The sequence below is a fragment of the Pseudorca crassidens genome, chromosome 10 (assembly GCF_039906515.1).
Source record: "Pseudorca crassidens isolate mPseCra1 chromosome 10, mPseCra1.hap1, whole genome shotgun sequence".
Lineage (NCBI taxonomy): Eukaryota > Metazoa > Chordata > Mammalia > Artiodactyla > Delphinidae > Pseudorca > Pseudorca crassidens.
Genome location: NC_090305.1, coordinates 74,104,592 through 74,127,029, shown reverse-complemented (window position 1 = coordinate 74,127,029; position 22,438 = coordinate 74,104,592). Strand labels below are relative to the sequence as shown.

Below are 22,438 nucleotides of genomic sequence, written 5' to 3'. Positions count from 1 at the left end.
GATCAATTGTACCTTATTTTTTGCCAGAATATTACTATCCAAACTGTCAGTACAAATTCATACTGAGTTGTTCAATTCAGACTCTGTGCAAATCACTTGATTGACTCAAATCAGTGGGGCATTGTTAATTCCTTGTGGGCCACAGACCCTTTTGGCAGTCTGGTGAACTCTTTTTATCAGAATAATATTTTTAAATGCACAAAATAAAATTTACAAAAATATAAAGGGAAGACATTATCTGAAAACTCATTTCAAAGACCACAGATTTAAATTCTTGAGTAGATGAAAATTACCTTGACCTGTCGGCAATATTAGGTTGAACTGTATGAAATTGCTGTTTTCTAGATCAAAAATGGTCAAATATAGACATTTTCATACTATTCAACCTAATATTACAACAACTTAAGCAATAAGGATACGTATGACGTGAAAATGTTCCGAGTTATTGTTTTTCCTGTTCCAGGTTTTCAAAACAAAAAGCAAATCATGGGAAAACCTGGTTTCATCAGGGACTTGTTAAAAGACACAGCTCCCAAATTATGTGTGAGACCAGGATATGAACCACTCAGTTTTCTACACTTTGTTTCTATCCTTGCAGTAAACGATGAGAATTCTTGTTCAAAACAGGACCTTGTGTTGGTCGATATACTTCTGTCTTCAAAGATTCAATTTCCCTACCTATCGGCTTCTTCACTAAGCGAGGAAAATGGCCTGAACCATTCTGGAAACGTTTTCAACAAGAATTCAGACCAAATAAGTTTCCATTTATCCACAGTTGGACACAATTTTAAGTTAAACAAAACTTCCTTTCTACAAGCATTTCACTGAATTGAAAGTTTACTCTCTTTGCTTTGAAACTTATTTGATTGCAATTGTATAATCATTCCATGCAAATGTATAATCATTCCATGGCGGGCACATCCTCTTTTATGCTGAGAGCAAAATAGAACCTGACAAATCAAGAAGATCACAGCATGTTTGAGCCTTTGTGAAATAACCAATGTGAATTATCGCATGCTACAGGAGTTTGTTCCACCCAAGTCGATGGAGGTTTTTTTTTTTTTTTTAATTCTTCTTCAGCCTTTATTGATACTTGAAGCTTAAGAGAAATTAAGGGTATTTGGTTACTATAATTACTTCTCTGCTTACTTAAAAGGTTTAATCTACTCCTTAGGCATATGCAATTCAGATTGCATGCTTTCCAAAAAAATAATCATCTGCTAATGTAGACTAATTTTAATCTTCTAATCCAATCTTGACACAGACTCAGAGCTAGGTGGGTGGAATGTTTTTGTGTAGGGGTTGCCATAGATACAAAACTCAGTTATGTATTTGACAAGTCAGTGATGTGGCACTTAAGTTACTGTGGATTTTTTTCCCCTTGCTCTTTAAGATTAAAAAACAAAGTGAAGATCAGTGTGCCTTTGTAGTGCATCACAGTGTAACTAACCTTCTCTTCTTTCATTCCGGTGTTCCCCTCCTCTCCGTGCACCTCCTTACCCTGGGCCGGCCGCAGGATGACGAGGAGGGCATATGGGCATAGCCGGGCCTGTAAACCAAAGTTCCAGTTTTGTTTTGAGGGGTGAGAAACCATCTTTTATATCATTTTTCTTTTAAAAATTGCATTCTAGTGTGGTATGGTATGTGTGCTCAATTGTGTTTGCTGATGTTCGTGAGTGTGCCCTATGTTTGCTTCTGTGTTTTGTGACCACCCCCAAGAGCTCCCTCCTTCCTGCGCCCCCTCCCTGCAACCACATTATTGTGCTGCCTTGTTGGGGCTGGGTTGAGCACGAGTCGAATGTTTCTATGTTATGTAAAATGTAAACTATGCCCTCGTTAGGATTTATCCACACTTTTTAAGGCATGATTGTGGACTCAGAAATTGTCACGATTCTGCAGTCGTGGTTTTCAGCCAACTGCTTGCTTTTACCAGATATGCCAGTGTGGTGTGACTCTCACGTCCTTCTGGTTGTATCACATGTTTCTCAAGGAATAAGGGAAATAAAACTGTTTATCTTCATGGAGCTGAAACTGTCATCTCTAAGAAGCCCATTTAATGGATTGTACTCTCTTCTATGGCAGTTCTGAAGAAAACACAAGGATCAAGGCATAGTAATGGTGAATGGGTAACTGTAGCTCTTTAAGCGAATTAGAATAGAAATATTAATATTGGCAGGTCTCATGAGTGGTATTATATCTGTTGTTTTTTGACAATTGAGCTTCTGTGGAGTTTTGCATTACGTTTCATGCATTGAACTTTTCAGAGAGTTTTGCTCTTTTAAAGGCTGATTTTTAGCTATTAAGAGCCCATTCTTTATGTCTGGGCTATCTGCATTATAATTGAATAGTGGTGTGTGTAATTGCTATGTGTTATAAAATGGAACTCTGAACTCTAGGGACTTCTGCTGCTGGGAATCACATCTCTTCAGGATACTGCAGGCTGTATAACACCAAGTCGCAACCCTATGGAGTTGAATATACGTATGGCGATGTAGAATATGCTGTTGAAGTTGGTGACATTGTATATGCCATTGTGTTCAGAACAAGAAATGTGGTAGATTGTGTGCCACAGTCAAAAAGTACTCAACGTGCCGTTCTTTTTCTGGGACAAACGTGAAATGTCCCAGGTCTGTGATTAGAGAGGCAGTTCTTTGGGATAACTCAACAGGTGTGCCCTTCTCCAAGTCTTGCCTTCATATTCCTTCACAGTGGTGCTTCACACGAATTTTAAAACAGTAACTGGTGTGTTCTGCCTGTGGGTGACAGTTTCATTGATGTGTTTCACTGCTCAGTTGAACCTGTTGTAGGTCCCACCAGTGAGTCAGACTGCTTTCTCTGGTCCTTCAGGGAACACACAGGAGTTTGATTTTCCTTTACAACATCTTCCCACATAGTAAAAAAGTAACACTTCCCGGACGCATTTGCCGCCAGTAGAACCTGCTTCCTGGTCACATCAGACTATCGCCTCTCTTCTCCCTTTCCTGGATAAAGTGGAAAACAACACTGGAATTAACTCTTCCAGGAGCAAAGTGGTTCCAAAGGGAAGCTTATCAATGTGGGGAGGTAGGGAAACCAGAGCAATTCCTAAGATTCTGTTTGAGAGACTCCCTATCTAGGAAAAACTTTAAGAGAAACATTGCATTTACTCATGCAGAAAAGCTAATAAATTGACCTAAAACAACTTTAAGTGAGAAGTAAAGATTTTATAACGTTAAAGAGTGACCACATGAAACCTGCCCACAACGTGCGTGGAATAGGTAGGCAAAGGAAGGTTCTACGAGTTTGGGGGTTGCCTAGAGAAGTGTAAGTCCTTCTTGGGGCTCTTTTGTGGAGCTGCTTCTGCTATCAGAAGTGTTAGGACCCTGGGCTGCATCTGTGTCTCCTCCTGAATAATAAAAAATTTTATTGCTCTTTCACAAGATTCTTGACACCCGCCCTGCCATCCCCTCAGATAGGAACCTTGTCGTCTTCAGGGGGGAACTGGTGCCAAGGACCATAGGCAGCCTTGCTTTGCTCAAGGCAAATGGAGACAATGGTGTTAAATCCCCATCCTCCTTATTCTTTCATGAAATTTCCCCAAGCGCCATGTACCCCAGAAAACAAATGTCTTCTGAAAATTAGTCAATATATAATCCTGCTTTATATGCTGTAATAAATTTTATAGGCTTCTGAGGAAAACTACTTATCTTTCTTTATGACTCCTTTAAACAAGTTTGCTCAGATATCCTCAGGCTTTTAAAACCATATCTTAAGGATTTAAATAATGAGATACTGGGGGAGCCTTCTATTGCTGAACAGCCGTTGCATGTTTTGAGTCGCATTACAATCTTCGGGGCCCAAGGAGACATTACATTTGTAACTAAAGATGGATAATAGTGGCACATTAAAAATTAACTGTTTTGAATATTTTGATTTATGGCCCTTATAAAAGAAACATTACAAGAAGTTATTTTACTAGGCATCAGTAATATGCTTATAATAGCAACAGAAGGCCCTGACTTGAATCTGGTGTTTTGGTGCTGAAATGAATCATAATTTAGGAAAAGTTGCTCCAAAAATTACAACAAATTGGAATTAACATAACAACCCTGGAAGCTCCTCCCTTTTTTGGCACTTCCAGATACTACCCCAGGCATGATTTATTCGTCTCACTGTGATCATTCAAGGGTGGTGTTTTCTGAGAGCAGAGTGGACTGGGAGAAGTTTGCTTTTCTAAAGAGTTTTGACAGCCCCTAGAGCTAGTCGTTCCCCCCATAAACCTCACACCCCAGCCCAGCATTATCAGCATGTGACCTGTGCAGTCCACAGAACCCTGAGCTTGGTTTAATGCTCTACTGTCACTGTCTGAAAACCGTGAATAGTTTTTGAACGAGGCACGCCGCAGCTCATTTTGCACTGTGCCCCACAAATTATGTAGTCTGTGCTGCTTAGATCCACCATATATTCCTATACTCGGCCTCCAACTCCTCTCCAGTCCCCCTCCCTGTTGGCTCATCCCCACTCCTATTTTCTTATGGCTGGAATTTACCTTTGGCCTACCTTATTTTTCAGGTTTTCTTGCAGAGACCCCACGGGATCACATTTCCAGTAATTTGTTGCTCTCACGGGCATCAGTGAAGTGTGTATTCAACCACTGTCCCCTTGCCTACCCCACCCCCCAGTCTGATTGTGAAAATGTGCTCTTGGAGCCCTTCTGCATTTTCTGTCTTGCTTTGAAAATACAGGAAAAGCAGCTGCTTCATTCTCTGTTACTTTCCTTCGGGAAAATCCACTTGATGTGGCAATCATTTGTGTCAGCAAATAACTCTGCATGTCCACTGAACGAAGGTGCTTTCCTTGGAGCCCCAAGAGGCACTTTGGTTTGTGAATATTCGGTGAGGTGGGATAGTGAGGGACCTTGCGAGATCTAGTGCCACATCTGCCTTGACATTTGAATGCTTGAGTTTTTATTGTGAACTCTCGTAACTGAGCAGACATAGAACACAAGATCATTTTTGTTTCTTAAACCACTAGAAAGGAATAAGTCTTTCTACATTGAAAACATATGCACATGTTTAGGACCTGATTCGTAAAAATACAGATGTGGGCATTAACAAGTTTTGGCACAGGGCCACGACGCTAGTAGATGCATCCCGTCAAAATGAAGAATTGTCGTTCTGCGCCACCAGCACGTGGACAGTAAGTGCGTGTATGAATCACAGAGCACGTAGACTTGAGGAAGGGGTTTTTCCACACACAGAAACAGTGCTCGAAGGCCTGTGGAACTCCCTGGCATGCGTCCTCTCAGGAAGAATGAGGAAGGAGATATTTTATTGTGGCTGGGAAGTTTCTACGTTTCACGCCTTCTCTTAGCAGAGGCGGTCTGGGCACAAGGCCTGTGCTCAGCCTCCGCAACTGAAGTCTTGATTTCTCTGCAGAGTGGAGGCTTTCTTTTACATCAACTGTACCAGATACCAACTAGTGTTTTTGATTCAACCCACATCTCCTATGACTGAGGATCTGATACATCTCCTCCTTGTGCCATTGGCTCCTAAGAATTATCCTTCATTCATTCATTTATCCATTCATTCAGTCGTTTTTCACTTATTCATCTGTTCTTTCATTAAAAAGTTAAATTCTTGGTTAGGTGCTGAGAAAATAGTGATGCGTAAGATAGACACGGTTGCTAACCCTGTTGGTCTTACAGTCTGGTTTAGGGAAACAGACGATAAGAATATAAATATATGAATGGAAACCTTATACATTTTGATCATTGCTTTGATGGAAACTGGGAAGATACTGAGATTAACAAGAGGAACCTACTTTAGCAAAGGGCTGAAGGTGGGAAAGAGCTTTATGGGCTGAAGGAGCTTAAAACCATAACTCTGGGTAGCAAATAAGACAGTAAGATGAAGATGAAGAAGTGGGAAGGGGCCAGATCATGTAGGGCCTTTTAGGCCAAGGTAGGGAGTTTGGGTTTTAGCCTAAGAAAAGTGAAAAAAATGAAAGGAAAATTAGAGGATCTTAAGCAGGGGCATGACATGATTCGATTTATGTTGTAGAACAACCCAGGCTGCTGTGTGGAGGTTGAATTGTCTTGGCAGGAAGAGCGGAAGTAGGGGCTCTTCCATCATTTGTGGAAGAATTAATGGTGCTGACCCAGGGGAGCAACGTGGGAGATGCAGACAAGTGGATAAGTTGGAGATGAGACTAGGAAGTGAAGTCAGCAGGACTTTGATGAAGAGTTAAGAGAGAGGATTAAATCAAGAACCTCCAGATTTCTACCTTGGGTCAATGCTGAGACACGCCATTATTGGAGGCTGAAGGCTGAGTAGGAGTCCTGTTGTGGTCTGTGTTCCCCAGGTGTCCAGTCAGACTGGCCAAGGAAAGGCAGACTTTTGATCCCCTGTTTTCCGTTTGCCTGTATATCATCAGGGGAATCTTTGGCCTCTCATTTCAGTGACGTGTAGGCTGTCAAGTTTAAAGCATAGCTGGAGTCCAACTTCCAGAGTGTGTGTCTCCTCTGACTCTCAAAGAAAAGGAGAGAATTGAATATCGATGACTGCGAAGACTGCGAAGAAAAATCAGGAGTCATAGAATAGGGAGACATGTGGGCACAGCAGTTTCCAGAAAAACCGAGCGCCCAAAGTTGTAGAAGGATGGAAAGGACTTAGAGATGAGTTGTAGAAGGATGAAAAGGAGGAAGATGCCATTGGTTCTTGCAGTTTTTCCTAAGATCCTCAGTCATCAAGAATTCTGTCAGTTAAGGCAAACCTTGTGAGATTTGGGCTCCTATCTTAAAATTCCGAGTATGTTATTTCCTGCAGAAGAAGCTTTCGGTAACCAGTTTTCAGGAGTTAGGGTGAGAAGTAACTAGAAGTAGCTGCTAGATGTTTCAGAACCACCATTGACAAGGACTCTGTCTACTTCCAATTGCACAGTTAATTCCTGGGCGGAATGAAATGTTTTTGCTTTATTTCTTCCCCCTTTACCTTCTTTTTGTGGCTTCTCTGCTCCTCTGGAAGATATCTGTATTTTTATATCTTCTATTCAGGCTTGTAAAGCTGTTCTTCAGAGCCACAGCTTGAATGTCCTACCCCAAGTTCTTTCAATCAATAACTCATTCAAAAGATATTTCTTTATCTCAGTACTGGAGTTGAGGCAGTGAAGAAAGTGCAGTTCCTACCCTGGAGGAATTTAGAGTAGTACACAGATTCTTAAGCTGGTGTTCAGGAACCCCCAAGGGCCTGCAAACCCCCGGACATGGTTAACAGACTTTGATGTGGGTATGTGCGCATCCCCCAAGGAGAGAGAGTATCTGTGATCCTCAGCAGATACTCATAGGGGCCAGTGACTCAGAAAAGACGAAGAACCGCTAATCTATGGGAAACTGGGTGACAGTGTGGCAGCGTGGCTCATAGTGTGGTCTCTGGATTCAAACCAGTCTGGGTTTGGACTGGGCTGAATCCAGAGACTATTTGGCTGGGTGGCCTTGGGCAAGTGTTGTTCCCTCTCCGCTCTTCCATTTCCCCATTTGGAGAAGGTTATACACACCTTCCAGGGCTGTGGTGAGGATTAGATGAGATGGGGTGAATGAGATGTCTAGCCATGTCCGGTGCATGGTGAGGCCAGTCCTCATGAGAATATCACTGTTATTATTGCAGCTGTGCTCAGAAGAGTGGAGTCTATATGCCAGCTGAAGAAAGCAGTTGATACTCTGGGATGGGTGACTTTGGGGGATAAGAGAAAAGACAAAAGAAAGGAAAATCAAAAGGCGAAATCTGTTTTTATGACCAAAGCTGTACGAGCCAGGTACACATTTTCTAGCAGGTCTTAAAGCATCATTACCCCAAAAACACACCCTGTTTGGTTACTTTTGATTATAATGACACCTAGGTCTAGCAAAGGAAGGTTTGATTGCTGGAGACTGTGGATTAGACCATGTCTAGCAGAGTGTCTCTTTCGGCTCAAAGAAAAATCGAGTGAATAATATGAAAAGCCAACAAATATTTGATGAACAGTTGTGAGCTGATGAATTGAAAGAGAGAAAAGGGTGATGATGTCGCAGTCCACCATTTTCTGCTCTCAAGTATGATGGGCTTGGTTGGGGACAGGGGGAGAAGCTTTTCAGCAGAATCGAGTGCAGCAAATAAGTTCTTATGGGTTCTTCTGGAGCTTGTAAGGGTTACCTGGCAAAGCAGTGTATGTTGGCTTGGATATGACCACACTCCAAGGACCTGAAATCTGGCTGAGAAATCATAAACAAACAGTGGTGATTAATGACTGTGGGCCAGAGGTGGGAGGCGTCTAGCAGAGTGTTGCTGCATTACATTACATCCTTCCTGTGCCAGGGCTGGCTCACAGGGAGCTCTTCAGCCTCTCCCACCCCTTTGTCATTTGCTGTAGAGTGTGGTGCTGGTCTGGTCTTGTGTAGCCTTTTTATTAATGATCTGTAAAGGAGAGAAAAGAGCATGTGGAGGGAGGTCGCAGATGACACTAATTTGGGATGTGTTGGAAACACTAGGGAGGTCAGAGAAATCACACAAATGGCCCAAAGAAGGTTAGGATCATGAAGGCAAAGTAACAAATCTTGGAGAAGTTCAGATACTCACATCTGGTGAAAATTAATCTGAGACACAGATATCAATGAGTAGGAGGGGTATGGAAACTGAACACTAAAAGAAAAATAATAAGCTGAGTGGACACTGGAAAATCCAGCCATGGGTGAGAACGTGGAGAGAGGAGCCGATGGCATTTAGCACTGTCTGCGCATTAGCGGGTGCCAGAGGGACGTACATCACCATTTGTGACAGTCCTGCCCGTAAATTGTCTTACGCTTGGGACATCAAAATGTTACACACCCTCTCTTCCAGAAGATCACCCATAGGTCTCATTCCTAGACTTATAGACCGAGAGTAGACACCGCTTTGGGCAGCCGTCCAGTTGGTGGGCAGTGTTAATAAGCTGGGCCAGAATTTTCTTGGTGATTCAGGGAGAGGAACCCCAGTCCCATCTCCTTCCAGTCATCTCCACATCCTCAACAAAATGGAAAACCAGACAACATCCAAAACAAGAGTATATACTTATGGTCACCACTGGGTGTTTCAACCAGAATGATTGAAATATTCCTTTCTGCCACTGAGTCATCAATTGACTAGAAGCCATTGACCACGCCCAGATGGGTCTTAACTCCATCCTCAGGCCTTCCCCATATATGCCTTCCCCAGAGGAACATGATCTCTGAAGGAAGCGTGCTGGCCCACTAGGCTATCAGATGCTCTCATGAAACAGATACTACGGATCCATTTTGCCTGGGTGGCCGCAAGGTCCCTTCCCCACGAACATGTCTGTCAGAGACATTGGGATGGTAATGCATTCCCTCTAGCTTTGTTTTCCAGAAACTATAATGCAAATGCTAAGAATAACATCATAGAGTAACGGAAACTTCTCTCCTGCCAGGCCCTTGTCTAAACTGCCCCATCCCTCCCATGCAGATCCTGCCCTCACAAACGCTAGGCCACACTTGCCTTCCCTCTCACAGACCTGTTCCCATGGTAACAAAATCACTGAGATGCTGAATCTGCATAAGGAGGAGGCCTGCTGTTTCTTTCAGCTTCAGGGAGCTTTTCACAGGCTGAGGATCAGCCTGGCTCATTTGCTATCCCACTGTGTGTCCTAATAAGTCTGGCCCCTCCTGTTATGTCTGTGTCAGCGGTCACAGGTCCTTAGTGCCTCAGTCACTGTGTATATGTGCGGAGTGGTGGAAACAGAGCTCCCAGAGGGATGTAGAAGAGTTTGTTGTCATCTTTTAGAGAAAAGACCATTGCTCCATGAAACCTGTTAAACTCAGAATAAAAAGACAAATATCCACATGTGGCTGAAGGCCCCTCTGGCACACATCGCACCTTCATCCTTCAGAGGAAAACGCAGGATGAGGCTCTGAAGCAAACACTACAAAGGTCACTTTCTCTGGAAAACCCTGAGCTCCTTACGGCCACTGCTTTATTTTCGCCATTTACTACTTTTATGTTCGTTGCAGAAAACAGAAAGTTTAATGAGGAATCAGGAAAAACGTTCTTAAAGTCCTCATTCAGAGAAGGTGCCATTTTAAAGCGCATTTTCCCTATCAGATATGGTCGTGTAAATATATAACTGGCAGAGGCAAATCCGACTTTGCATAGTCTTTGGTGCTAAGTGGTTGGTAGCACCCAGGCTCTGGAGTCACACAGACCCGGTTCAAATACTGGTTCCACCACTCTTAAGTGTTGCTTTAAGCCTTTAAAGTAGCAAAGGCTATATGGTGGTTGTTATTTACTCAGTGCCACGGGATTGATTTTCCACATTGACAAATTGAAATCGGTTTATCATTTTGATTTCTGCCCTTCATCAGGCAGTGGGAAGAGCCTCTGCAGGCTAGGGTGGGCCTACTGCAGCCCTCTGGGGAGCAGGGGCATAGTTATACTGCCCAGTGCATTGGTTCCTGGCAGCGGAATGAGGCTTCGTTGTTCTGCACTCAGGTGTCAGCCCAGGTAGCCCGGATGCCTGTGGCTGCCCTGAGTCAGCACGTGGTGGAATTAGCAGCCTTGCTTATTCCCCAACATCCATTCTTCTTTCAACACACCTTGATCTCTGATGTAACTGCATTATTTGAGAGGAGTTTCTGTACAAATCCCTCTACGGAAAACAAAAACAAAAACCCCTCCATGATTCAAAAGGGAGTCTCTCCATTGTCGCTTGCGTGGCATTGGGTTGTGATTAGGTTCTGCTTGTAGGGCTTTTTGCTGCTCTTATTTGTTACTTTTACGGTTTTGTTTATTTTTTATACTTGTATCTCCTGGCACCATGGCACTAGCTTGGGAGCTCGAGGAAACCACGTCAGGGGAAATCTTCTGCGCTCCTCTTTCCGAAGGCAGGTGACCCTGGGAAATGAAAGAACACCTGTTTTCTTCTGAGAGAGGGACGGCTTGCCCCGCTGACAGCATGTCCACCAGCCGATCAGAAACTCGATTCAGCCTCAGAGGTCGTTCAGTACAATTGTCAGCAGAATGTGGGGATGAGAGAGGGAGAATGAGGAAGTGTTCGGAACCCAAGAGTAATCTTTGTCTGTCCTTGTACAACAGGCTTGGGACTCGGTGAAATCTGATATGTCAGATAAGGCGGTTACTGCATGTGAGAGTGCAAGCTGAGACACGCCAGATGAATTTTCTCGTTGTTATTATTTTTTTTAAGTTATGAATGCACTAACATGTTTTCAAGGCCAGACTGTGAAGCTGTTTGCACACTTTGCGGGAAGCACCTGGTTTGAGGCCTGGGACTCCCACCCACGAAGGCCTTCGGGAGCTTTATGTAACTGGGTGTCTGCCTTTGGCGTGCCTCTCGCCTTGGGCATGGGATGGAACAGGGAAGGACGGGTGTCTCCATCTCCCCCTGGGATGATCACTGCTTTCCCAAAATCACGCTGGGGGCAGGGGAGGCTGAAGGGAGGCCTTCAGCCTGACTGCACCATGCATAGCCCACTCATCACCACAGACACCTTCAAAGTTCTGAGGGCTGACATTGCCACTTCTCCCACTTCTGTCTCACTCACACAGCTCCCTCACCAGTTTAGAGAAAATAGACCACGTCTGTCTCTGATTTTCTTCTGATCCCCCATGAGCTCTATGAGGGTAGCAGGCGGGTAGCACCGTGCCTGTTTTACAAAGTCAGAAAGTTGCCTCTCGGTCAGCTGCTCCTTTCCCTGTGGTAATAAGTCCCTAAGGATGTTTATCCGAGCACTGATGGTACTCGATATTAAGAAATACTTTTTTTTTTTTTTTTTTGGCGGTACACGGGCCTCTCACTGTTGTGGCCTCTCCCGTTGCGGAGCACAGGCTCCGGACGCGCAGGCTCAGCAGCCATGGCTCACGGGCCCAGCTGCTCCGCGGCATGTGGGATCTTCCCAGAACGGGGCACGAACCCGTGTCCCCTGCATCGGCAGGTGGACTCTCAACCACTGCGCCACCAGGGAAGCCCACTATTTTTAAATTATAATAAAAGCATTCTATGTTCAAACAAGTTTGAGTAAAACTGGATTAAACAGAATCAAATAGGTTTCTTCACTGCAGGCATTCTCAGAGCCTTTGATGGGCTAGTGTCCTCAGGCCAGTTGTCACATGCTGAAAGAAAGAGAGGTTTGGCTGGGTCTACCATGCTTATTGCTCATGGACCTTTTTCTTCCCAGACCCTCATCGAGAATTATATAGACTCTATCTGGGGAAAATGTATTTTGGGAATATATTTGGGGAAAGGTTTGCTGCAACTTGCTGTCTCTCTGGGCTTCAGGATGGGCTATTTGCCCTAGCAGGTGGAGCTACCACCATTGTTTGAGATCGTTAGCTAGGAGCTGGCAGAATCCTGTGCCGAAAAGAACGAATGAATGGGCCTGAGAAGGAGAAGGCACGTAGCCCAGCCCCACCATTAAGCTTTTGTTCTCCTTACTATGGTTGAAGAGCTATGTTTTATCCAGTATTTACCTGAAACTTGAGGGATATATATGCCCAGTGTTGAATAAGACCTATAAAGGAGAATTTGGGGCCTTTAGCCGAGTTGCCCTCATGATGGGAATGATGCAGGGCTATGATGTCAGCAGAGGTGAGAACCAGCAGTTCCTCTCCTGTGCTGTTTACCACACGCTGGCCGCTTTCCTCAGTCAAGGCTCATCAGACTTTTTCTGTCATGGCCGGATGGTAAATGTTATGGACTTCGTGGGCCAAAAGGCAAAATGAAGAATATGATATAAGTATTTATATAACAAGAAAGAAAGCAAATTTTCACAAGTTTTTCATTAATGAAATTCAAAATATAATGAGTGTAAATTTTGTTAATACATGTCTACTAATGAGAAGAATTGGATTCTTTGGAGAGAAATTACATTTCACTTAATTGGTGTTCAACATTAGTGTTCTCTGTCATCAGAATCTTTTGCAGATGTTCATTTGTAAACAGTGCTCTGTAATGGTATTTTATGTACTTCGTCTTTGAAAATGTCTCTGCACACAGATGGATGATACACATGTCACTCAAAAGGCTGTCACGTTCTCACTGCCTCACTGCCATTTGCAGTGGGCTGAGTAGCAGTGCAAAGCCATGAGAGTGCCACAGAGCATCTCAGTGGCAGCTACTCAATTGCCATTGCATGCAAAAACAGTAAAAGACAGCAAGGAAATGAATGGGCATGGTCATATTCCAGTAGAAACCATATTTATGGACAAGAAAATTTGAATTTCATATAATTTTCATATATCAGAGAACATCCTTCTTTTGATATTTTCCCAACTGTTTAAACACCATTTTTAGCTTGTAGGCCATGCAAAACCAGTGGCAAGCTGCAAGTGACTTGGTGGGCCATACTTTTCCACCCGCGCCCCCCATCCTCATTGCTTTCACATTGGTCATGCTGTTCAGTCCTCACCTCCCCCTGTGTGGTAGGTACTACTGTTATCCTGTTTTCCAGGTGAGGAAACTTTGGCACAGAGCAGGGAAGTTCCTTGCCCAAAGTCACACAGATCAGGAATGTCAGAGCTGGGATTTGAACCCAGGTGTGTCTCACTCCAGAGCCGCTCACCAGGACTCCTGATTCCTGCATTGACCCACATTACATCCCCAAGGTGACCCTTTCAGATCTCTGCTTTAGCCTTCATACTCCCCACCCAGCCCCCCTCTCATGGGAAATGAAGATGGGCCTGTTTTTCTGAGAATCATGATGACAGCCAACAAAGACTTCATCATTTTCCTCTTCTCCACCTCAGGACTTTCCTCTGTAGATCACATCTTCCTTCTCCTCATACCTTATTTCACCTCATCTTCCTCCTCTTGTTCTTTCCTTTTTCATGAATAAAATGTCCAGCCTGCTTGTAGGAGGAGTCCATGGGATGCGAGTGAGAGCTCTGTTTCCAAGGTTTGCCCCGTAATAGCTGTGTAACCTTGGGCACATTATTTAATTGCTCTGAGCCTCAGTGTCCTCATCTAGAAAATGGGAAAAATGATGTCTTATTTTCCTCCCTGACTGAGTTCTTATGAAGATCAAGTGAGATAAGGCTGTGAAATGCTAGCCCAGTACCAGTGCATAGTAAGCGCTCAATAAATACTAGCCCTTGTTGTCTTTATTTTCTTCTTTATTTTCTTTATTTACTACTACCTCCTCTGATACCTTCTTCATCGGTCACCCCTTAGGGTTTGCAGCATCAGTATTTCTGTAATTATCTACTATGTGTTATAAAGACCTAGAAGTTTACTTAGTGGATATCTCCTGAATCAGGTTGGGAACTGAGCACCAGTCTGACCATTGAAACTATTTGGCATCAACACCCGTGACCAAAGGAAAACGTGGACCCAGTCTCCCTAGGGGTCTTCATGCTTGAGGCCCCTGCCTGGAATAAGTTGGATATAACTTTCTTAGGGTCAAGCAAATGATCTAGGCAACAAAAACATATGCCTGCAGATTCAAAAGCCCTCAGTACACAATTCCAATAAACTAGCACAGTTAATAGCCAGTTGGAATTAGATGCGAAGAAGCTTGAAACTTTTCAGTCATTACAAGAAATATCACCATAATGTGAAGTCGGGGGAAACTCAGAGGCCAGAAGGCAAGTGAAATTACAAAGAAAATGCTAAAGCTGCCTTTTTTCCTAGACGTGTGTACTCTCTTATCTTGACTGATCCAGAATAGATAAAGGGAATATTGGATACAACTTGTTGAAAAAGGCAATACTGCATCTTCTTTACCTGCAGAAAAGCAAGTACATGCTTGCAGACTCCGGTGTATTCTTAGAGAGGCTCTTAAGGAATTGTGCAAGCAGGGTATGTTCCAGGAGATTATGAGTCCTTTGTGTTTCATGATTCATGGTTGCCAGCAGCTGGCATCTTTCTGAAATCCCATGAAAAGTGGGCAGAGCTCCTTGTGCAAACTTTTGAGCAGAGGGTTAAGGAGACTTTGTACCTGACTCTTAATCTCGTTGGGAAATTTTAGGGTGAAAAATGTAATTACATCTGAAATGCCAACAACCAAGTCAAAGGAATGCCTTCTCTTTGGAAGGTCCTTTGTTGATGAGATTAAAAACTAAGCTCTTGTGCTCCTGCCTACAAATTATTCAGATTATTTGAAAAGAAATGAAAGAAGATACTGGGGAAAAAATGCCACAGGCCATATTATGTAGGACTTAACCTGTTAATGCTCACCTGTTTAGCAATTAGTTCAACAAATATTTACCGAGTACCTACTACATGCAGTTCAACAGAAACTACACAGATAAGGTCCCTGATCTCCTTGAATCCTTTTACCCAAGTAAGGTATATTCTTAATTGTCTGTCAGTATAAGATCATAAGAAGAATTCAAGGACTCTGCCATTTATCACAGGGCGGCTTCGCATTGTATGATCAATATTGCCATCGACTCTGCATATACATGGGTTAGCATGGGCAGTTCAGTTGGCTGGCACAGAGGACTGTTCGATGTGGCCTGCATACCAGGGCTGGAAGCAGAGAGGAATAACCCATAGTAACTAAAGGAAGGATAGGAAAGTGAAACAACATCATTGAAATGTGGGGTTGTAGTCAGTTAACTGACACCAGCAGAGTCTCATAAGCCTCCTAGCCATGAATCCAAGTCATGATGATGAGCAGAATTTGTTCAGAGATGGAAAGCAGCCATTACCAAGCATTTAGTTTTTCTACATGAAACGCCACTTCGCCTTCCACCCTAACATGTAGCTCGTAGGTTGTCCCATTTTACACAGAAGAGGTTAAATCACACTGCTAAGGTCAACAGCTAGGAGGTGGAGAGACCAGGCTGGAACCCCATTCTGTCATTCACTACCCCATCCCATGTTCTCCCTTCAGTAGTGTGTGGCCACCACCAGCCACTATATAGCAAGGGGTTCTTCAGACCCAGTTCCTTAAACCACATACTGAAGTCTGTCCCCACGTGGGTTGAAAGCAGGTTGAGTTCCAAGAATTTATAAGTCAGTATTACCTGTCTCTCTGTCTGTCTATCTGTCTATCTTTCACATGTATATCTATATAATTTATTATAACTTGTATATATTCTGTGTATTATTATATAATACATATTGTATGTTAAACAGCGTGTTAGGTGCCCAGGCTAACCCACAAAGCCTGTGTCCTGTTGATAAAATCCCTATGCTTGTGGAGAGAGTTGGAACCTACAAGAAGATAACACCCATGATATAATAGGAAAAACAATAATATTGAATAAAAACTTGATAAGGTATTGGTTAATCTTGGGTCCCGATACTTCAGGAGAAGCGGTTTTGTTTAGAAAGAACAAGAGAAGGCAGTGCCCATCTCTTGAGGTTGTTTCGAGGATTAAATCCATTAAACCACGTAGTGTCTGGGCATGTTGTAAAAGGGATGTAAATGTTAGGTGCATAGGTGAATGGAGACCTTGAAAAGATTCCAAAGGGAATGTCTGAATACTTCTAAAGCTTTTAGAGCGGGATGGCCTCAATTATTTCTCCTGCCTGATTTTACTTTGAAACATGGTTTCCAACTAAATTGCAACTTAAGGTTTGTGCAATGGCAAGTGCCCAGGCATCCATAAATCTGAGAGTACCCACCTCAGCTAAAATCGTAGAGTAGTACAGCCGAGCAGCTGCTGGAGCCCCACAGTCAGGTGCCTAACTTCCAGCTTTGCAAGTAGTAAGGGTGACTATCTTGAGCATTTACACTGTGCCAGGTACTTTACTTAGTCCCTTGCTATGTACTAACTCATTGCATCCCTCAAACAAACCCATGAGGTGGGTACTATTATTAGTCTCCTTTTGAAGGTAAGAACACGGGACCCTAGACAGTTTAAGAAAATTGCCCCAGGTTGCAGAACTGGTGGGCAATGGAGCTGGAGACTATATGTGGGCATTTTGCCTCTGGAGGATACACGTTATGCCAGGATTTCTCAGCCTCAACAGCATTGACATTTGGGGCTGAATTCTTTGTCGTGCAACTGTGCATTGTAGAATGTTTAGCCTTTAGCTTCTAGATGTTAGTAGCATTCCAGCACCCCGTTTGTAAGAACCAAAAATGACTCCAGAATTGCAGATGTCCCCTAGGGGCAAAATTGCCCTTGGTTGAGAGCCGCTGCCCTACATTCAGATGCGCTCTAAACGCGTGGCTGATGAAAATTCCTGGAAGTGACTTAGGGCGTTATCAGAGTCTGAGCCACAGACTGAAGTAACTTCACAGACTTTATAGCCATGAAGCCATCGTCTGCAGTACTCGGAGGAAGCAGAGCTTTCTTATAGAGCAAGGGAAGGGAAATGAATTTTTTGAAAATGTCCTTGTGAGCATTGGGATTGGAAAGAGAGAATGGCATTCAGGATGTGCACAGTGGGTAGAAATACAGAAAGATGATGCCTGCATGGTGACATGAGAGAGGGGCAGTGCTGATCTGGAAATGGACACACACCCGCCACTGAGACATACCACACACTCAGCAAATCTGAGCTCTCTGGGCTCCTGCTAGAGTTCACAGACTTGGTTCAAACCTCAGCTCTACCACTGATGAGCCATGTGACCTTGGACCAGTCACTGAGCCTCATTGCCTCTGCTTCCTCTTCTATCAAATATAGACAATGCTCATTTCCACCTCAGTGTGGTGTTAAGAGTTCCTAAAAGCACCTGGCATACTTGGGGAAAGGGCTTAATGATGCTAGTTTGTTGTCATGGCCACTCTACCTGAAGTTGTGATATTTACTGGTTATGAGAACAGGATCTGGACTCACACTGCCTGAGTGTCAACCCAGCTTGGCCATGTGCTGGCTGTGTCACCTTCACTGAGTAGCTCAGTTTCTGTGAGCCTCAGCTTCATCCTTTCTAACTGCCCTACATCCCGGATTTGATGTGAGGAAGCTGTGAGATGATGCACGTGAAGCCCTCTGCCCAGTGCCAGCATCAGCATTAGCGCCAAGGTGGTACTTCCCACCTCAGGATTTATGTTAGTTATTTACGTTGATATAACAAAGTGCCCAAACTGGGTGGCTTAAACAACAGAAATTGATTGTCCCGCAGTTATGGAGGCTAGAAGTCAAGGTGTCGGCAGGGTTAGTCCCTTTTGAGGGCTGTGACACAGCCCTGTTCCATGCCTTTTCTGCAGTTTCTATTGGTTTGCTGGAAATCTGCGACATTCCTCGCCTTGTAGATACATCAGGCTGATCTCTGTCTTCATCTTCACATGGCTTTCTCCTGGAGTGGGTGTATCTGTGTCTAAATTTCTTTTTTTTATAAGGATGCCAATCATGTTGAATTAAGGTTGCAGTGCAACCACATCTTAACTAACTATATCTGCAACGACCCTATTTTTAAATAAGGTCAAATTCTGAGGTACTGGGTGTTAGAACTTCAACATATGAATTTGGGGGGAGGGGGGACAATTCAACCCATAACTGGATTCTATGAATCTTTTTAAGGTTTCTTCCAGTCCCATGAGGGATAATTGAGGTCTGAATAGTTTGGGGCAACCAAATAAATGAACCTCTATCAGCAGGGAAAGAACATTGTTTTAGGAGTCAGGAAATGTGCCACTTGAGGGAAGTGTCTTGACTTGTTTGACTCTTAAAATGTGTTTACTTGGTTGTGCCTTCTCTGTCGTAAGAGGCTAATAATGGTCACCTATACCTTCACTTCCCCCAAAATTATTCTATGGACTGAAGAAGAGTGTGTCTCTAAAGACACCTTGAAACTCTCGAGGCTCTATCTGGGTGCATTATTACTATTCTCACTATGTATAAGGCATAAAGGGAAATGTTGACTCCCATGTGGGAATTCAGCGTCTCTTAACAGGGTCTTGCTTCTCCATCCCAGCTCGCCTCTCCCCATCAAAAACCCAGACCTGCTGCTGAAGTTTTCAAAAGCTCCCTGTGTTGTGAGATTTGAGCAAACTTGATCTTCCAGGTTTGACTTAAATATTGTTTCCATTTTGAAGCCTGTCATGTGGGTGTACCACAAAGAGCGTTGGTTTTCCCCCCACCCCCCAAGCCCTGGGCCACGGTATGTAGGCAGTAACAGAATACCAGGAAGAAAGAGAGAGCCTGAAATGGATCCTCAGGCTCTGGGCCTGTGCAGAGACAAAGCAGGATGTAAGTAAAACCATTACTTCTCCCTCCTGATCAAAGGCGAGATGGTAACCCCACCCCTCCTCCCCACCACCCAGCAAGCAATTAACAGAGCCTGGCGTCTCCTCCGAAGTGATGGGGATTCAGCCTGCAGGACCAGCTCTGGCTGATCAGTGATTGAAAGTGAGCGGTATGCCCAGGTTGGAAAATGCTGCATTTACAAACAGAATACACTCTGAAACCCTCCAACGAGGGAGACATACAAACCAACCTTGTTAATGGATTACTCTTTTCATCTGGGTTTGGTACAGATATGAGATCAGAATTTGCCAACAAGACCTAAGAGTAAAAGATTTAATTCGCAGGAACAAAGTAGAACAATGCGTCTTGGATCTTATAACCACCCAGAATTTTATTAAATGTGGACTCTGATTTCGCAGGTCTGGATGGAGCCTGAGAGTTTGCATTTCTAACAGGCTCCCAGGTGGGGTTGCCAGATTTAGAGGAGAAGAAAAGCTGGATGCCCAGTTAAATTTGAATTTCCTATATTTTTTCTGCCAACCTTACTCTCAGGCAACGTTGCTGCTGCTGGTGTGTGGACCACACTTTGAGTAGCAAGGATGTACATCATCAAAACATAAAACTTTGATGAAAACACGAGGCTGAGTTAGTGGAAGAGCATCTGGTACAATTTAGAAACAAGCCTGTGGCTCACAGGATAGTCACACTAGAAAACGTTGCTCGGTTATTGCCAGAAACAAACCAACAGAGGCAAAGAGTGTGCATGCATCTCTAGAAATGGGGTCCCCTGCATTCCCCCGCTTAGAATCTAGGGGCCACTGTGGTACTCATGTTTGCTTTATGTATTTATTCACTTAGTCACTTATTTAATGTTGGTGAAGCCAAAGTAAAGTTACTGCTGTAACAGAATAAAAAGAGTAAGAGTAAAAAAGCCTTTTTAAGAACGAAAAATTATGCAGTGTTTTATGCTGAGGGCTTTCGGGTGGCATTTTGCCACATTCTGCCTCCCTTCCCAACCTCCCCTTTGAAATGAAAGGGCTGCCTTGACTCTTGCAGCTCAGCCCCTGACAGGTGATCTGTGGAGGAGGTGGGGGCCAGGCTTAGGTTTGCTCTGACATCTGACATGCAAACCCAAGGCTCTGTTCCTTTGAAGCTGAGAGAACTGATTCCAGCTCCTTTGAGGCTCCTGGGCCCACCGGAGCAGCCACTTACAGATTGCTGGAGGTTGGCCCTGAAAGGGAGCTTAACAGTCACTTATTCCAGCCCCTGAATTCCACATATGGAGGGACAGAACTTCGGAGCCCCTTTCCCCTTTGCTGGCCAGTCTGGCATGCAGCCTGTAAGACCTTTATCCCGGGCTGCTACATACGGTTAGAATCTGGTTTTTAGGCTCTGTTTTTTAGGGGTTTCTTTTTTGTTTTGTTCTATTTTAAAGTACTACACTCAGGATTGCCGAGATTCCAAATCTTCCTTGCCTATATTTCGTAATGGAATCATTTCCCTCCTGTCCATTCATTCTTGGGATTGGGTCGAATCTTGTATATCTGTATACAGTACCATGACTTTAGTATGCTTGATTTAATTTAATCAGAGGCAGCCACTTTACTTTCCCAAATTGAATCGTTTTGTTTTATTCTTCAAGTATTTATTGAGCACCTACTTTGTGCTAGGTCTATGGAAGGTTACAGTCATCTGAAACTAGAGGACAAATAGCCCTTTCTCGTCCAGCCTGTTTTATGCTTGGCTCTACTGCAGCAATTAATAAGCGTGGGATCTGGGGCTGAAATATTCAGAGATTATTTATTTTAGCACTTTGACAGGCTTTAATTTCTGAAAAAGCTTTAAAATAAGATCATTTTCCAAGTCCCATTTGTAGAAGTAATGCATGCCCCCTACTCCTCAGTAGTATGTCCAACCTGGTATATTTCACCCAATTTTGATTTTAGTCTGATTTATTTTAGTCTATGATTGATTCATTATTCAATCAATTCTCATTGTAAAAGATTTAAGCTATATTGAAGGAAACAGCTTGAACCCCAGATGCCCCTCTTTCCTCTGCTCCCCAACTTCACACTTCTCCTCAGAAGCAGCACGTGCCGGTTATTCATAGATGTGCCCTTCATGTGCACTCACGAAATCTATATGCATTTACACATTTCATAGATAACACCAATTGAGTCCTCTTATACAGATTCTTCTGTGATTTGCATTTTTCACTTAACAATTTGTCTTGGTAAGCCTTCCATTTTTGTACATGTGAATCTGCCTTATTCTTTTCCAATAGCTATAGTAATATTCCATGGAATTCCCCTGCCAAGTTTTATTTAGCCACTCAGAGTTGATGGCTATTTAGATTGTTTGCCATTTGTTGTTATGACAAACAAGATTGCAGTAAACAATTTCGTGTATCTGTCTTCGAAGATATAGGCAAGTATTTCTATAGAATGGAGACCCAGCATTTTAAGTTTCTATGTCACATGAATCCGATAAGCTGATGAGAACAGGGTTGGGTGCCAACTGGCAAATACATTTCAACCTGAATCTCAAGTTTCTCAGCCCACACTGTTCAATTTGGATTAACCCAGGATTGCCTAAGAGTCTTCCATGCTTGGACACTGCTGGCTGACATTTTGAAAGTTGGAGTTGAGCTTCATAGATAAAAACCTTAGATCTACATCTTAAAATTCCTTAAAATAGTATGGACTTCATTGAGCAGAAAGTGGAAAAGCAGATGGATAAAGGGAGTTTCCTTGATAAGTGGATGCAAAACTCTGTATTGAAAAGAACATTAGTCTCTCAGGAAAGGAGGTGAGCCATTCTTTTAGAAAATGACTTTTCCATGTTTTTCTTCCCAGCTAAGCCAACTCTACAAAACAGCCCAAACTAAATACCTAATGAGTGTGCTGTGTTGACGTGGATTTTGTTGCACATTTTAAAGTAAAAATAACAGGGTGTAGTAGGTAGAATTCCAAAGGTGTCTCCCCAAGACTCCTGTCCCGGGTTATTTAAACACTTATCCAGGCACTGGGTGAAGGGACTTTGCAGATGGAATTAAGCTTATTAATCAGCTGATCTTGAAATAGGGAGGGTATCCTGGGTTATCCAGGTGGACCCAATATGATGACATAGGCCCTTAAAAGTGGAAGAGGAAAGCAGAAGAGTCAGAGAGATGCAGTGGAATACGAAAGAGGAATGAGAAGGGGGGCAGAAGGAGAGGTCAGAGAGATTATAAGTATGATGAGAGGCTTTGAAGTTGGAGAAAGGGAGCCATGAGCCAGAGAACGCAGAAGGCCTCTTAAAGCTGTGAATGACTCCTAGCTGACAGCTACCAAGG

At 43.5% G+C, this 22,438-nt stretch overlaps 1 protein-coding gene across 12 annotated transcripts in view; it reads left to right on the top strand.

Annotated features, from left to right (window-relative positions):
* The window catches only part of ERC2 (ELKS/RAB6-interacting/CAST family member 2), a 960,889-nt gene that overhangs the window by 774,475 nt on the left and 163,976 nt on the right, over positions 1-22,438 (top strand). For 3 of the 12 annotated variants that reach the window (XR_010947074.1, XR_010947075.1, XM_067754799.1), the window contains exon 19: positions 1,517-1,582. The exons of the other annotated variants lie outside the window; for them this stretch is intronic. Coding sequence is in view for 1 of the 3 variants with exons in the window: in XM_067754799.1 (XP_067610900.1) it covers positions 1,517-1,543 (27 nt within the window). In the remaining 2 variants the exon portion in view is untranslated. The remainder of the gene's footprint in view (positions 1-1,516; positions 1,583-22,438) is intronic. 12 annotated transcript variants of the gene reach the window in all.